This window comes from Salvelinus sp. IW2-2015, linkage group LG5, assembly GCF_002910315.2.
Source record: "Salvelinus sp. IW2-2015 linkage group LG5, ASM291031v2, whole genome shotgun sequence".
NCBI lineage: Eukaryota > Metazoa > Chordata > Actinopteri > Salmoniformes > Salmonidae > Salvelinus > Salvelinus sp. IW2-2015.
Genome location: NC_036844.1, coordinates 31,965,558 through 31,978,970, shown reverse-complemented (window position 1 = coordinate 31,978,970; position 13,413 = coordinate 31,965,558). Strand labels below are relative to the sequence as shown.

Here is a 13,413-nt window from a genome sequence, read left to right as displayed (position 1 = left end):
AAGCCGCAGTAGCAGAGAGCAGGTAGAGAAAGAGCAGCAGCCGAGAGCAGAAGCTACAGGCTTCTCCCTGCTGTTCTCCCTGCTGTTCTCTGTCCACTGCTGGCACTCTTTGATCACCTCTCTTTTAATCTCATTTCACTTTCATTCACTAAGTACAAAGACTTAATTTTCTTCCCACCCAAAGCATTCCTCTCCTCGGCATGACAGTCTACCAAAAAAACTAATTCATTTTGACTCCTTTATCTTCATAAAGCCTATTGAACAACACAGCAATCATAGCTGGTGTCTGTATTCAGCGTTTTGACAGCAACAAACACAGATGTGTGCTTCTGACAGTCGGATTTTAGTGTCTGTTGATCTGAAATACTGCACTAAGAAAATAAGCACTTTGAGTCCACTCCCTATATTATATACAGTGCCTTCGGAAAGTATTCAGACTCCTTGACTTTTTCCACATTTTGTTACATTACAGCCATATTCTAAAATGGATTAAACAATTATAATAACCCTTAGCTATATACATACAATACTACATAATGACAAAGTGAAAACAGGTTTTTAGACATTTTAGCAAATTTATTACAAATAAAAAACAGATACCTTATTTACATAATTATTCAGAACCTTTGCTATGAGACTCAAAACTGAGTTTTGGCGCATCCTGTTTCCATTGATCATCCTTGAGATGTTTCTACAACTTGATTGGACATGATTTYGAAAGGCKSACAKCTGTCTATATAAGATCCCACAGTTGACAGTGCATGTCAGAGTAAAAACCAAGRCCTGAGGTCGAAGGAATTGTCTGTAGAGCTCCGAGACAGGATTGTGTCAAGGCACAGATCTGGGGAAGGATACCAAAWRWTTTTTGCAGCATTGAAGGTCCCCAAAAACACAGTGGCCGCAATCATTCTTAAATGGAAGAAGTTTGGAACCACCAAGACTCTTCCTAGWGCTGYCCGCCCAGCCAAACTGAGCAATCAGGGGAGAAGGGGTGACTAAGAACCCGATGGTCACTCTGACAGAGCTCCAGAGTTCCTCTGTGGAGATGGGAGAACCTTTCAGAAGGACAACCATCTCTGCAGCACTCCACCAATCAGGCCTTTATGGTAGAGTGACCAGACGGAAGCCACTCCTCAGTAAAATGCACATGACACCCCGCTTGGAGTTTGCCAAAAGGCACTTAAAGACTCTCAGACCATGAGAAACAAGATTCTCTGGTCTGATGAAACCAAGATTGAACTCTTTGGCCTGAATGCCAAGCATCACGTCTGGAGGAAACCTGGCACCATCGTACGGTGAAGCATGGTGGTGGTAGCATCATGCTGTGGGGATGTTTTTCAGCGGCATGGACTGGGATACTAGTCAGGGTCGAGGCAAAGCTGAACGGAGCAAAGTACAGAGAGATCCTTGATGAAAAATCCAGAGTGCTCAGCACCTCAGACTGGGGCGAAGGTTCACCTTCCAACAGGACAACGACCGTAAGCACACAACCAAGACAATGCAGGAGTGGCTTCGGGACAAGTCTCAATATCCTTGAGAGGACCAGTCAGAGCCCAGAGTTGAACCCGATRGAACATCTCTGGAGAGACCAGAAAATAGCTGTGCAGAAACACTCCCCATCCAACCTGACAGAGCTTGAGAGGATCTGCAGGGAAGAATGGGAGAAACTACCCAAATACAGGTGTGCCAAGCTTGTAGCGTCATACCCAAAAAGACTTGAGGCTATAATCACTGCCAAAGGAGCTTCAACAAAGTACTGAGTAATTGGTCTGTATACATAAGTAAATGTGATTATTATAATTTAAAAAAATAAATTAGCAACATTTTCAAAAAAACTGTTTTTGCTTTGTCATTATGGGGTATTATGTGTAGATAGAGGGGAAAAAACTATTCAATCAATTTTAGAATAAGGCTGTAACCTAACAAAATGTGGAAAAAGTCAATGGGTCTGAATACTTTCCGAATGCACTGTATACCTAGCAGGAGTACCATGGCTGGAGCCAGTTTTGAGGAGTGGTAGCGTATACCATACCTTTGAGGTCCAGGTTACGGGCTCCGTTGGAGTGCTGGGTGACGGTGCGGGAGTCGGTCTTGAGGATGTGCACGTTGTTATCATCCCGGGACACCACCACGTTGTGCCACTGGTTGTCGTTGAGAGGCTTCTCAGAGTTGCCCTTCATGAGTGACGGTCCGTTACCCAGGTCAAACACATAATGGATGTACCTACAACACAACATTACATCATGCACAAGTCAATTTACAGATTGACTAACAGATACTGTATCTAGGTAAATATTAAAATGTAAAGGACATCTACAATTGATAGGGACGATATTGCAACATCCTGTCCTTTTGAAATGCAGATTCAATGCATATTGATAATATTAACAGAAACATCATCAGAGAAAGTGTAGTACCAGCAGCACTGAGAGATATGAGTTCTCTCTTCAGCCCATGTATCCAGTACGCTGCCTAAAGGCTCCACAGCTTAGAATAACTCCTGCTGACTAATTGTTTACTGTGTGGCAGTATTTCTGGGCAAAATTGGACCGCGGTTAAACATCTGTGGGAATATTGTTCGCTCTTTCACTCTTACTCGCTCTATCCGTCTCGTTTCACTAAAACATTCTGAATACATTCCCTTTATATGGCTCCGGCTGACCGAATCAAAGTATTCCATATAACAGAAAATAACTTGTTGAGCAAGAAAAAAGGGGAACAGTGGTAGGCAGCTGTGCTATTATTAATCTATCCCATACACACTCTGCATGGTTACAGCACCTAACAAAATATGTTGCAAAATAGGTTGAACACAGTCTTTAAAAAATTATAATAATCCAACCCATTGGAATATGAGGTGGAGCTTTACCCCTTCCTGGTCACCCCAGCACACCACTCATCCTTTGACCAGCTCCACCATGATGAAGTCACTGCCGTCTTTACCCCAGCACACCACTCATCCTTTGACCAGCTCCACCATGATGAAGCCACTGCCGTCTTTACCCCAGCACACCACTCATCCTTTGACCAGCTCCACCATGATGAAGNCACTGCCGTCTTTACCCCAGCACACCACTCACCCTTTGACCAGCTCCACCATGATGAAGTCACTGCCGTCTCCAGAGTTGAAGAGGAGCAGGCCATCAGGGGAGGTGGTCTTGAACTGGAAGAAGAGGTGCATAGAGGCGTAGGCCTGCAGGGTAGAGAAGGCTAGGTAGCTGGCCCGGCTGTGGAAGGTCACAGGGTCTGCCACAATGCGGCGCATGCCGAAGCGGGCGTTGAGTTCGCAGTAGGAGATGTCTCCGTTCTTACACTGGTCCAGGTAGGGCACGCCGTTGAAGGAGAGGGCCTGCAGGTGCCCTATGAAGTTGGTTGGCACCACAGAGATGAAGCGTCTCTCTGTCATGATGCCAGTCTCAATGTTGTGGAACTCCAGGCGGGTGTGGGCACCGGCCATATGGCCTGGGGTAGAATAAATACATGATGATAGGCATAATATATACCATTTAGCAGACACTTCTATCTAAAGCGACTTACAGTYAAGCACCATGTTCTACCGCCTGAGCTACAGAGGATCACAAACTGAACATMAAATGTTATTTGGTATTTAGTGTATTATTATGAGGATCACAGTTTCCCTTCATCTCYTGGTTTGACTCTGCTCTCCCCTCCTACCTTCCACAGTCACATTGTCCACAGAGAGCTGCAGGTTCTTCCCAAGACGTACCACCTTCACTGAGTGCCACTCATTGTCGTTCAGCTTCTGTCCTGCTAACAGCATCTCTGGGCCTTTACCTGTGGAACGGAAAGGAGGAAGTCACCAGCAGAGCACAGTAATAAAGCATATCCCTCTTTCCAAGAGATCCCTAGATAAAAGACTTCCTGGTTAGAACACATTAACATACTATATCACTCATAAGCACACAAACACCTGCAACCTGGAAATGCCATTCAGTGAGGGCAGTACTGTATGTAAAGAAAAACTACACAACCTCCCTCTCCTARGCTTACTTGCACAATCCTTACCAATGTTGTCAAAGAGAAATTCCTGTAACCTATGAAATCTCAAATAAGAAACCCAGTTCAGAATGTAAGAGCTCTGTCAATGGTTGTATAAACAAACTGTTGGTTCCAGTTGAGAGTGATTATTACACAATTGTACTGTACTCATCACAAGTGCCAAAAAAGGAAAACCAGCCACGTCACAAACACCGACGTCTTGCTTCCAGACAAATTAAACACTTTCTTTGCCTGCTTTGAGGATAATGCAGTGCCACCGACACGGCCCGCTACCAAGGCTGTGGGCTCTCCTTCTCCGTGTCCAACGTGAGTAAGACATTTAAACGTGTTAACCCTCGCAAGACTGCCAGCCCAGACAGCATCCCTAGCCGCGTCCTCAGAGCATGCACAGACCAGCTGGCTGGTGTGTTTATGGACATATTCAATCTCTCCCTATCCCAGTCTGCTGTCCACACATGCTTCAAGATGGCCACCATTTTTCCTGTAACCAAGAATGCAAAGGTAACTGAACTAAATGACTATCGCCCCGTAGCACTCACTTCTGTCATCATGAAGTGCTTTGAGAAACTAGTCAAGGATCATATCACCTCCACCTTACCTGTCACTAGTCCCACTTAAATTTGCTTACCACCCCAATAGGTCCACAGACGAAGCAATTGCCATCACATTGCACACTGCCCTATCCCATCTGGACAAGAGGAATACCTATGTAAGAATGCTGTTCATTGACTATAGCTGAGCATTCAACACCATTGTACCCTCGAAGCTCATCATTAAGCTTGAGGCCCTGGGTCTCAACCCCACCCTGTGCAACTGGGTCCTGGACTTTCTGATGGACCGCCCCCAGGTGGTGAAGGTAGGAAACAACATCTCCACTTCGCTGATCCTCAACACTGGGGCCCCACAAGGGTGTGTGCTTAGCCCCCTCCTCTACTCCCTGTTCATCCACGACTGCGTGGCTATACACACCTCCAACTCAATCATCAACTTTGCAGACGACACAACAATAGAAGGCTTGATTACCAACAATGACAAGACAGCCTACAGGGAGGAGATGAGGGCTCTCAGAATGTGGTGTCAGGAAAATAACCTCTCACTCAACATCAACAAAACAAAGGAGATGATCGTGGACTTCAGGAAACAGGAGAGGGAGCATCCCCCTATCCACATCGACGGGACTGCAGTGGAGAAGGTGGAAAGATTTAAGTTCCTCAGCGTACACATCACTGACAAACTGAAATGGTCCACACACACAGACAGTGTGGTGAAGAAGGTGCAACAGCGCCTCTTCAACCTCAGGAGGCTGAAGAAATTTGTCTTGTCACCTAAAACCCTCACAAACTTTTACAGATGCACAATTGAGTGCATCTTGWCGGTTGTATCACCGCCTGGCACGGCAACTGCACCACCCACAACCGCAAAGCTCTCCAGAGGGTGGTGCGGCCTGCACAACGTATCACCGGGGGCAAACTACCTGCCCTCTAGGACACCTACAGCAGCCGACGTCACAGGAAGGCCATAAAGATCATCAAGGACAACAACCACCCGAGCCACTGCCTGTTCACCCCGCTACCATTCAGCAGGCGAGGTTGGTACAGGAACATCAAAGCTGGGACCGAGAGACTGAAAAACAGCTTCTATCTCAAGGCCATCAAACTTTTAAACAGCCATCACTAGCACAGAGAGGCTGCTGCCTACATACAGACTTGAAATCATTGGCCACTTTAATAAAAATGGAACACTCGTCACTTTAATAATGCCACTTTAATAATGTTTACATATCTTGCATTACTCATCTCATATGTATATACTGTATTCTATACTATCTATTGCATCTTAGCCTATGCCGCTCTGTCATTGCTCATCCATATATTTATATATTCTTATTCTATTCCTTTACTTAGATTGGTGTGTATTATGTGTGTGTTGTGGAATTTGGGGATATTACTTGTTAGATATTGCTGCGCTGTCGAAATTAGAAGCACAAGCATTTTGCTACACTCGCAATAACATCTGCTAACCATGTGTATGTGACCAATAAAATTTGATTTGATTTTAAATGTTTAATTAATATCCACTGGTATATGACTCCAATCACATCTCCTCTATATGAAATGGTATATCAACTCTTTAGACAACCAGCTAACAATGTGTAGTATCCAGAGGCTTGGCCAGTGGAGAGTTTTATAGCTCCAGGATTTCTGCTAAATCCTCTSCTTTTTCCCCAGCTCTTAAGGTTTGGCTTGAAAATAGGTCACAATGCGGAAGCTTTGCCACTGCAGCACAGTCAACCCTGATTACTGGCTATGCAACAGGCCGACACAGCAATTCAAAGGAGTTCGGACATGGCTAGGAAAGCTAACTGGCCATGCCTAAGCCGGACGGCCTCCAGGGGTTTGTCTGTCTAATTGAGATCAGGGTGTATGGCAATAACAGGGGACATAGAGAGGACACTGGCTGGCTGCTACTGGGACGCTGCTACTTGGACCCTGCTTTTGGGACGCTGCAGCTGATGATATCAATTGGTTTCCAAGTACTTCACCATTTCCTCCACTGGGAGAGAAAGGCCACTGGCTTCTGGCGTTTTACAGCAGAGCAAGTGTCTTGGCAGGGGGCAACATTCTAGACCAACTACAAAGTTATCTGACACAGTAGCTATGGCACATAACACCGTGTTGTAACTCTGGGTGTCACAGGAACACATTTCCATAGTGTGACTGTTATGAGGCAGGGGGATTTCTCTCTCCATGTTCACACCCACAGACCCTTTTTGTCCAACCTTCATATATCATGAGTCATAAACCTTTCAGGAAGTGGTTATGTCTTCCTGCTCTTGCGTGATAGCTGACCGAGTGTTCACTAAGAACGATGTACAAACAAAYGGAAGCAGTCACACCAGCTCGAAGGAAAAGGTTGAACTCTGACCCGTCAGGAGACACAAACGAGGTCATGTTGTGTATCTAACAAAGGTTTCCTTGGTTCAACATCCCATGATGTTGGGCAGGAAAACACCCAARTCCCTCTCAGAAAAACATTCGTAATATATAGGCAAATGATAAAGTATTGACTTTTATCCCTACTCTTAAATACATTTGAAATGACGACTTGGATCAACTTGGAGGAGAAGGAGAATTGTCTTGCAGGAGGGTGAGAGGAGAGAAGGCATGACGAAGAGTTGTCAGTCTTGGACTGAAACAGAACTTTAGGAAGCGGCCTCTGAACTCAGAGAGGCGTTGACATGGACTGAAGAAAAATGGACAGACCTACACCTTTGTGAAAAACGAATGGCCCACGAGAGTGGCGTTTTGGACACCTTCGCACCATGTGCTGCAACACAAAGCTGACTGCTCCAATAGAGGCCGTTACAACACTGTATATATATATATAATATAACATTAGAAATGTCTTCATTCTTTTGAAACTTCTGTATGTGTAATGTTTACTGTTAATTTTTGTTGTTTATTTCACTTTTGTATATTATCTACCTCACTTGCTTTGGCAATGTTAACGTATGTTTCCCATGCCAATAAAGCGCCTTGAATTGGTACCGACGCGGGTCAAGGAGAGACAAAGAGAGAGAGAGAGGACCTGACCAGGGACTCAGTAAATATGACAGCATTCTCTGTGTTTCATCCTTGACAATTCGGCATTGCTTTATCAACCATAATCTTTGTGTTTATTTTAATTGTGTGTTTCTTAGGATAATAATAAATTCTGTCTTTATAAAGAAATGTGGTTCTCTTGTTTTGACAAATGCTGGGTCTAATACAAATAAAGACTTTACGTTTCCTTTAAAATTGTTGATACAAGACTTTATGAACGTAGGCTAAACTACTAATTAGAGTTTCAAGTAAATTGTTCCCTTTGAATAAAAACAATTACTGGTGCCCTTATGCAATGTTATTAATTTAGAAAAGTAGGCAAATTAATTAATTAAGTCACCAATTATAACCAATTATTAGACTACTAAAGTCCCTACAACCGGTACATAGTCATCTTATAACATAAAATTCAGCTTTAAGTACTATTGACATGTTTGATTACAGTATCCAACAATGACAACTAATCTTAGAAACGGTGAGGCATGGGGCAGAGCAGTGCTTTTCCAATATGAAACCTTGTTACAATTGTAAAACAACAATATACTGTCAGTCTCTTTTCTGACCATTATATCAGCATGTCTATTATCCCCAAATAACCTTCAGATCTTAGTATGGATCCCCGGTCATGTTCCCCTTTATTGACTGTGGGTTTATGTCCTACAAAACCCACGTTCACCTACTAAATCAACACAACAGTCTACTTTACTGAGCAGTTGGAGGGAGGAACAGAGAAATATTTACAGAGCGGAGGAGATGGGACTATTCATCTGAAGTGAACTGTGTTAAAGCAGTGTTGGTCTGGTCTCCTAGGAGGGCTCCACTGCCATCTAATAATTGAGCCTCAGCCCAAACACCTACTCTGTGGTTCAGTGGAGAGCAGCTCTGCCAGGATCAAGCACATACACATTTTAGAGGATTTCGCAAGCAAGTGATGCAAGGGCTGTATAGTYGTGGGCTGAAAAGTAAGAATTCTGGTGTGTCAGAAAGCACAGAAATCACTAGATATCCACAGTGAGGTGAAGTGCTTTTTTATGTCTACACACCCTAGCTGGAGATTGCGATCTATTCCCTCCATTCTCAACACACTTGTAGCCTAAGTCAAGTATTTCTCATTGTTGTTTTACTAAGACCAATATCTCAAATACTATTTCAAATATRTAAATTGCTTTCACATGCATTTCGAAGTAAATATTCAGATATATAAAAAACACAATATTGGAATGTACTGTATTTGGAAAAACACTTYGAAAGTATTAGCCTGTATTTGAAAATACAAAATTACACTGCCTCAAATACACTCCCATGAATTTAACCCAGGTATTTGAAAATAGTATTTGAAAATACTTTCAAATAGTAGGATATTTATATGAAATACTTGTAAAATACTTTTAAATACTTCCAATGATTCACATCATTTGAAAATATTCAAATACACAGAAAAATAAGTATTTAAATATCACATACTCGTGTATTTGAAGCCAGGTCTGATTCACAGCACAGTTTAATATTACGTTACATGATTTTAGTTCATTCGCTATTATGGGGAGTTGTTTATCAAGCAAACATTGTTTCTGTGGTTATTTCCTGTAATTGATCTGCTGTTTGATCGTCTGAGTGGATGCAATGTTTAGGAGCTAACATTAGCATAAACTTATCGGGTAGAAATGTAATTGCTTTATGTCATTTCATTCCATTTCATTTTGATACCGTTGTTTTTTGTTCTTGGTGTTGCGGTGATTACTGGTTGTTCCTGTGTTCTGCTGTGCTTCCTAGGGCGCGCGCAAATGTGTGAAATTATTTGAAGGCTCATGCAGCGTGCGTTCAACTCCCTCCAGTTGTGTTTCGGTTTGGAGTTAGGCTTGTGCATATAATTGAATAAAGTCGATTCGAGTACTCAAGGCACACTTAACCAGCATGGCTACCGCAGCAATATGCCATCCCATRTGGTCTGCGCTTAGTGGAACTATCATTTGTTTTTCAACAGGACAATGACACAACACACCTCCAGGCTGTGTAAGGGCTATTTTGACCAAGAAGGAGAGTGGTGGAGTGCTGCATCAGATGACCTGGCCTCAACAATCACCTGACCTGAACCCAATTGAGATGTTTTGGGATGAGTCGGACCGCAGAGTGAAGGAAAAGCAACCAACAAGTGCTCAGCATATGTGGAAACWCCTTCAAGACTGTTGGAAAAGCATTCTAGTTGAAGCTGGTTGAGAGAATGCCAAGAGTATGCAAAGCTGTCATCAAGGCAAAGGGTGGCTACTTTGAAGAATCTAAAATCTATTTTGATTTGTTTAACACTTTTTTGGCTACTACATGATGCCATATGTGTTATTTCATAGTTTAGATGTCTTCACTATTATTCTAGAATTTAGAAAATAGTAAAAATAAAGAAAAACCCTTGAATGAGTAGGTGTATTCAAACTTCTGACTGGTACTGTATGTAAATGTGATATTTCTGTTTATATATATACATATACATATATACACTGCTCAAAAAAATAAAGGGAACACTAAAATAACACATCCTAGATATGAATGAATGAAATATTCTTATTAAATACTTTTTCCTTTACATAGTTGAATGTGCTGACAACAAAATCACACAAAAATTATCAATGGAAATCAAATTTATCAACCCATGGAGGTCTGGATTTGGAGTCACACTCAAAATTAAAGTGGAAAACCACACTACAGGCTGATCCAACTTTGATGTAATGTCCTTAAAACAAGTCAAAATGAGGCTCAGTAGTGTGTGTGGCCTCCACGTGCCTGTATGACCTCCCTACAACGCCTGGGCATGCTCCTGATGAGGTGGCGGATGGTCTCCTGAGGGATCTCCTCCCAGATCTGGACTAAAGTATCCGCCAACTCCTGGACAGTCTGTGGTGCAACGTGGTGTTGGTGGATGGAGCGAGACATGATGTCCCAGATGTGCTCAATTGGATTCAGGTCTGGGGAACGGGCGGGCCAGTCCATAGCATCAATGCCTTCCTCTTGCAGGAACTGCTGACACACTCCAGCCACATGAGGTCTAGCATTGTTTTGCATTAGGAGGAACCCAGGGCCAACCGCACCAGCATATGCTCTCACAAGGGGTCTGAGGATCTCATCTCGGTACCTAATGGCAGTCAGGCTACCTCTGGCGAGCACATGGAGGGCTGTGCGGCCCCCAAAAGAAATGCCACCCCACACCATGACTGACCCACCGCCAAACCGGTCATGCTGGAGGATGTTGCAGGCAGCAGAACGTTCTCCACGGCGTCTCCAGACTCTGTCACGTCTGTCACATGTGCTCAGCGTGAACCTGCTTTCATCTGTGAAGAGCACAGGGCGCCAGTGGCGGATTTGCCAATCTTGGTGTTCTCTGGCAAATGCCAAACGTCCTGCACGGTGTTGGGCTGTAAGCACAACCCCCACCTGTGGACGTCGGGCCCTCATACCACCCTCATGGAGTCTGTTTCTGACCGTTTGAGCAGACACATGCACATTTGTGGCCTGCTGGAGGTCATTTTGCAGGGCTCTGGCAGTGCTCCTCCTGCTCCTCCTTGCACAAAGGCGGAGGTAGCGGTCCTGCTGCTGGGTTGTTGCCCTCCTACGGCCTCCTCCACGTCTCCTGATGTACTGGCCTGTCTCCTGGTAGCGCCTCCATGCTCTGGACACTACGCTGACAGACACAGCAAACCTTCTTGCCACAGCTCGCATTGATGTGCCATCCTGGATGAGCTGCACTACCTGAGCCACTTGTGTGGGTTGTAGACTCCGTCTCATGCTACCACTAGAGTGAAAGCACCGCCAGCATTCAAAAGTGACCAAAACATCAGCCAGGAAGCATAGGAACTGAGAAGTGGTTACAGAGGCAGGTGGTCACCACCTGCAGAATAAAGGCACTCCTTTATTGGGGGTGTCTTACTAATTGCCTATAATTTCCACCTTTTGTCTATTCCATTTGCACAACAGCATGTGAAATGTATTGTCAATCAGTGTTGCTTCCTAAGTGGACAGTTTGATTTCACAGAAGTGTGATTGACTTGGAGTTACATTGTGTTGTTTAAGTGTTCCCTTTATTTTTTTGAGCAGTGTATATACATACACACACATTTTCAAACATAGTATAGACTAAGGAAAGGGCTGGTTTGCATATTCACAGCCATACTGAAGGAGGGAGAAGTAGTTTTCTACACTCTGCTGACAAGTGTTTTTCCCCGCTCATACGGTAATAAAGGCCTAGTGCACAAATTTGGTGGAAATAATATTTATATATTATTTAAAAACAAAACATCAGGGGGTGCTGCAGCACCCTCAGCGCCCCTACTTCCCGCTATGGAAGACTAGAACATCTCTCCTCACCATTCTGCTCTCTGAATAATAGATGATTCCATATGTGTTATTTCATAGTTTTGATGTCTTCACTATTATTCACAATGTAGAAAATAGTCAAAATAAAGAYAAACCTTGAATGAGTAGGTGTGTCCAAAGTTTTGACTGGCACTGTATGTTGAAATGATGTTTATCTTCCATTGATTAACTATTAACCATGCTTAAGACATGGATAATTGCTGTTGAGAATGCTATATTATGGTGTTTGGCCAGTTTCTATCTTTTTTACTGAGTGTAATTAGATTTGTCCGCCTAGATTGTGGGCCACATTGGTATGCTCCGAGGTGTGGCCATGGAGGAGATCCTATATACCTGTGTGTAATTGTTGCTCTTATTTGCCAGTGTTTGAATGGGAGGCTGGTCAGAGCCTGGTAGACCCCAGCTGTCTTTTGGCAGGGATAGCTGCATAGGTTTAATATCCTTTCAGTGTTCTGTTAAAACATTTTCATTTTTTTTTGGGCAACTTTAATTTTGTATCACCTATTAGTAAACCAACACCAGATTTTGCACATTTAAGTTTGCCTTCTGCATTGCACATGCCCTAAAGACCGTGAGACACATTACCCCTTTCACACAGATGCACAATTATATCTAAACTGTTCACACAAAAATCCCATTGACATAAACARACAATTTACACCAGACTTTGAATAAGGCAAAAGTTTAGATTAATTRGTTTTTAAAATGCTGATTATTAAAGGAAAATGAATGCACACAGTTATTCTCTACATTACAGAAAATGACATGTCCCTGTGCAGCATTGTGATGATGATTCTGTCTTGATATACTGTAGGCATAGTAGGCTTTACATTCTGTTTRCTGATTAGAGATCGTTTGAAGTTGACTTTTATTTAGCCTCACTAGGCTACCCAGGCTTAGTGGAGAAGCTGGGGAGAAATTCTAGGGCGTTATTAGATTTAAAGAAGCCCTCTCCTTGGTCCATTGTATCCAGAGTATTTGATTGTTATGATTTTAATAAGGCTAGCCTCAAATGCATGATGATGACACATTACATAATTGCTGAGTTGAGACTTTGAACATGCAAGCTATTGATGCAAATAAAAACATGCTAATTTTGTAAAACAAATGTATCCTTTTTAGATGAAAGTATACTTACGACAATATGTAGTCCAACATTGGTTGGTCTATTCCATTAGAACTTGCAACGTGTTTTTGTGTGTGTGTTATATAGTGTACCTCACTGTAGTAACGGATTGCTCGTCCAGGCCTGTTCTCCCCTTGTGTTATGTACCTACTGTAAAACCGAGCTTGCTTCATCGATTGACTGTTCTGCTTGTGTTATGTCCTACTGTAACCGCATTGCTCTCCGATGACTGTTCTCCTTGTGTTATGTACCTACTGTACACGCGCATTGCTCTCGATGACTGTTCTCCTTGTGTTATGTACA

General features: G+C 43.1%; 1 protein-coding gene and 1 long non-coding RNA gene across 5 annotated transcripts in view; one reads left to right on the top strand and one right to left on the bottom strand.

Moving 5' to 3' along the window:
- The window catches only part of LOC139027782 (uncharacterized), a 663,342-nt gene that overhangs the window by 123,790 nt on the left and 526,139 nt on the right, over positions 1 to 13,413 (top strand). The window lies entirely within an intron of this gene.
- nrxn2a (neurexin 2a) overlaps positions 1 to 13,413 on the bottom strand; it is a 365,106-nt gene that overhangs the window by 200,122 nt on the left and 151,571 nt on the right. For all 4 annotated transcript variants that reach the window (XM_070443705.1, XM_070443701.1, XM_070443703.1 and 1 more), the window contains 3 exon segments: positions 2,033 to 2,223; positions 3,081 to 3,462; positions 3,676 to 3,795. In XM_070443705.1, the coding sequence (XP_070299806.1) occupies positions 2,033 to 2,223; positions 3,081 to 3,462; positions 3,676 to 3,795 (693 nt within the window).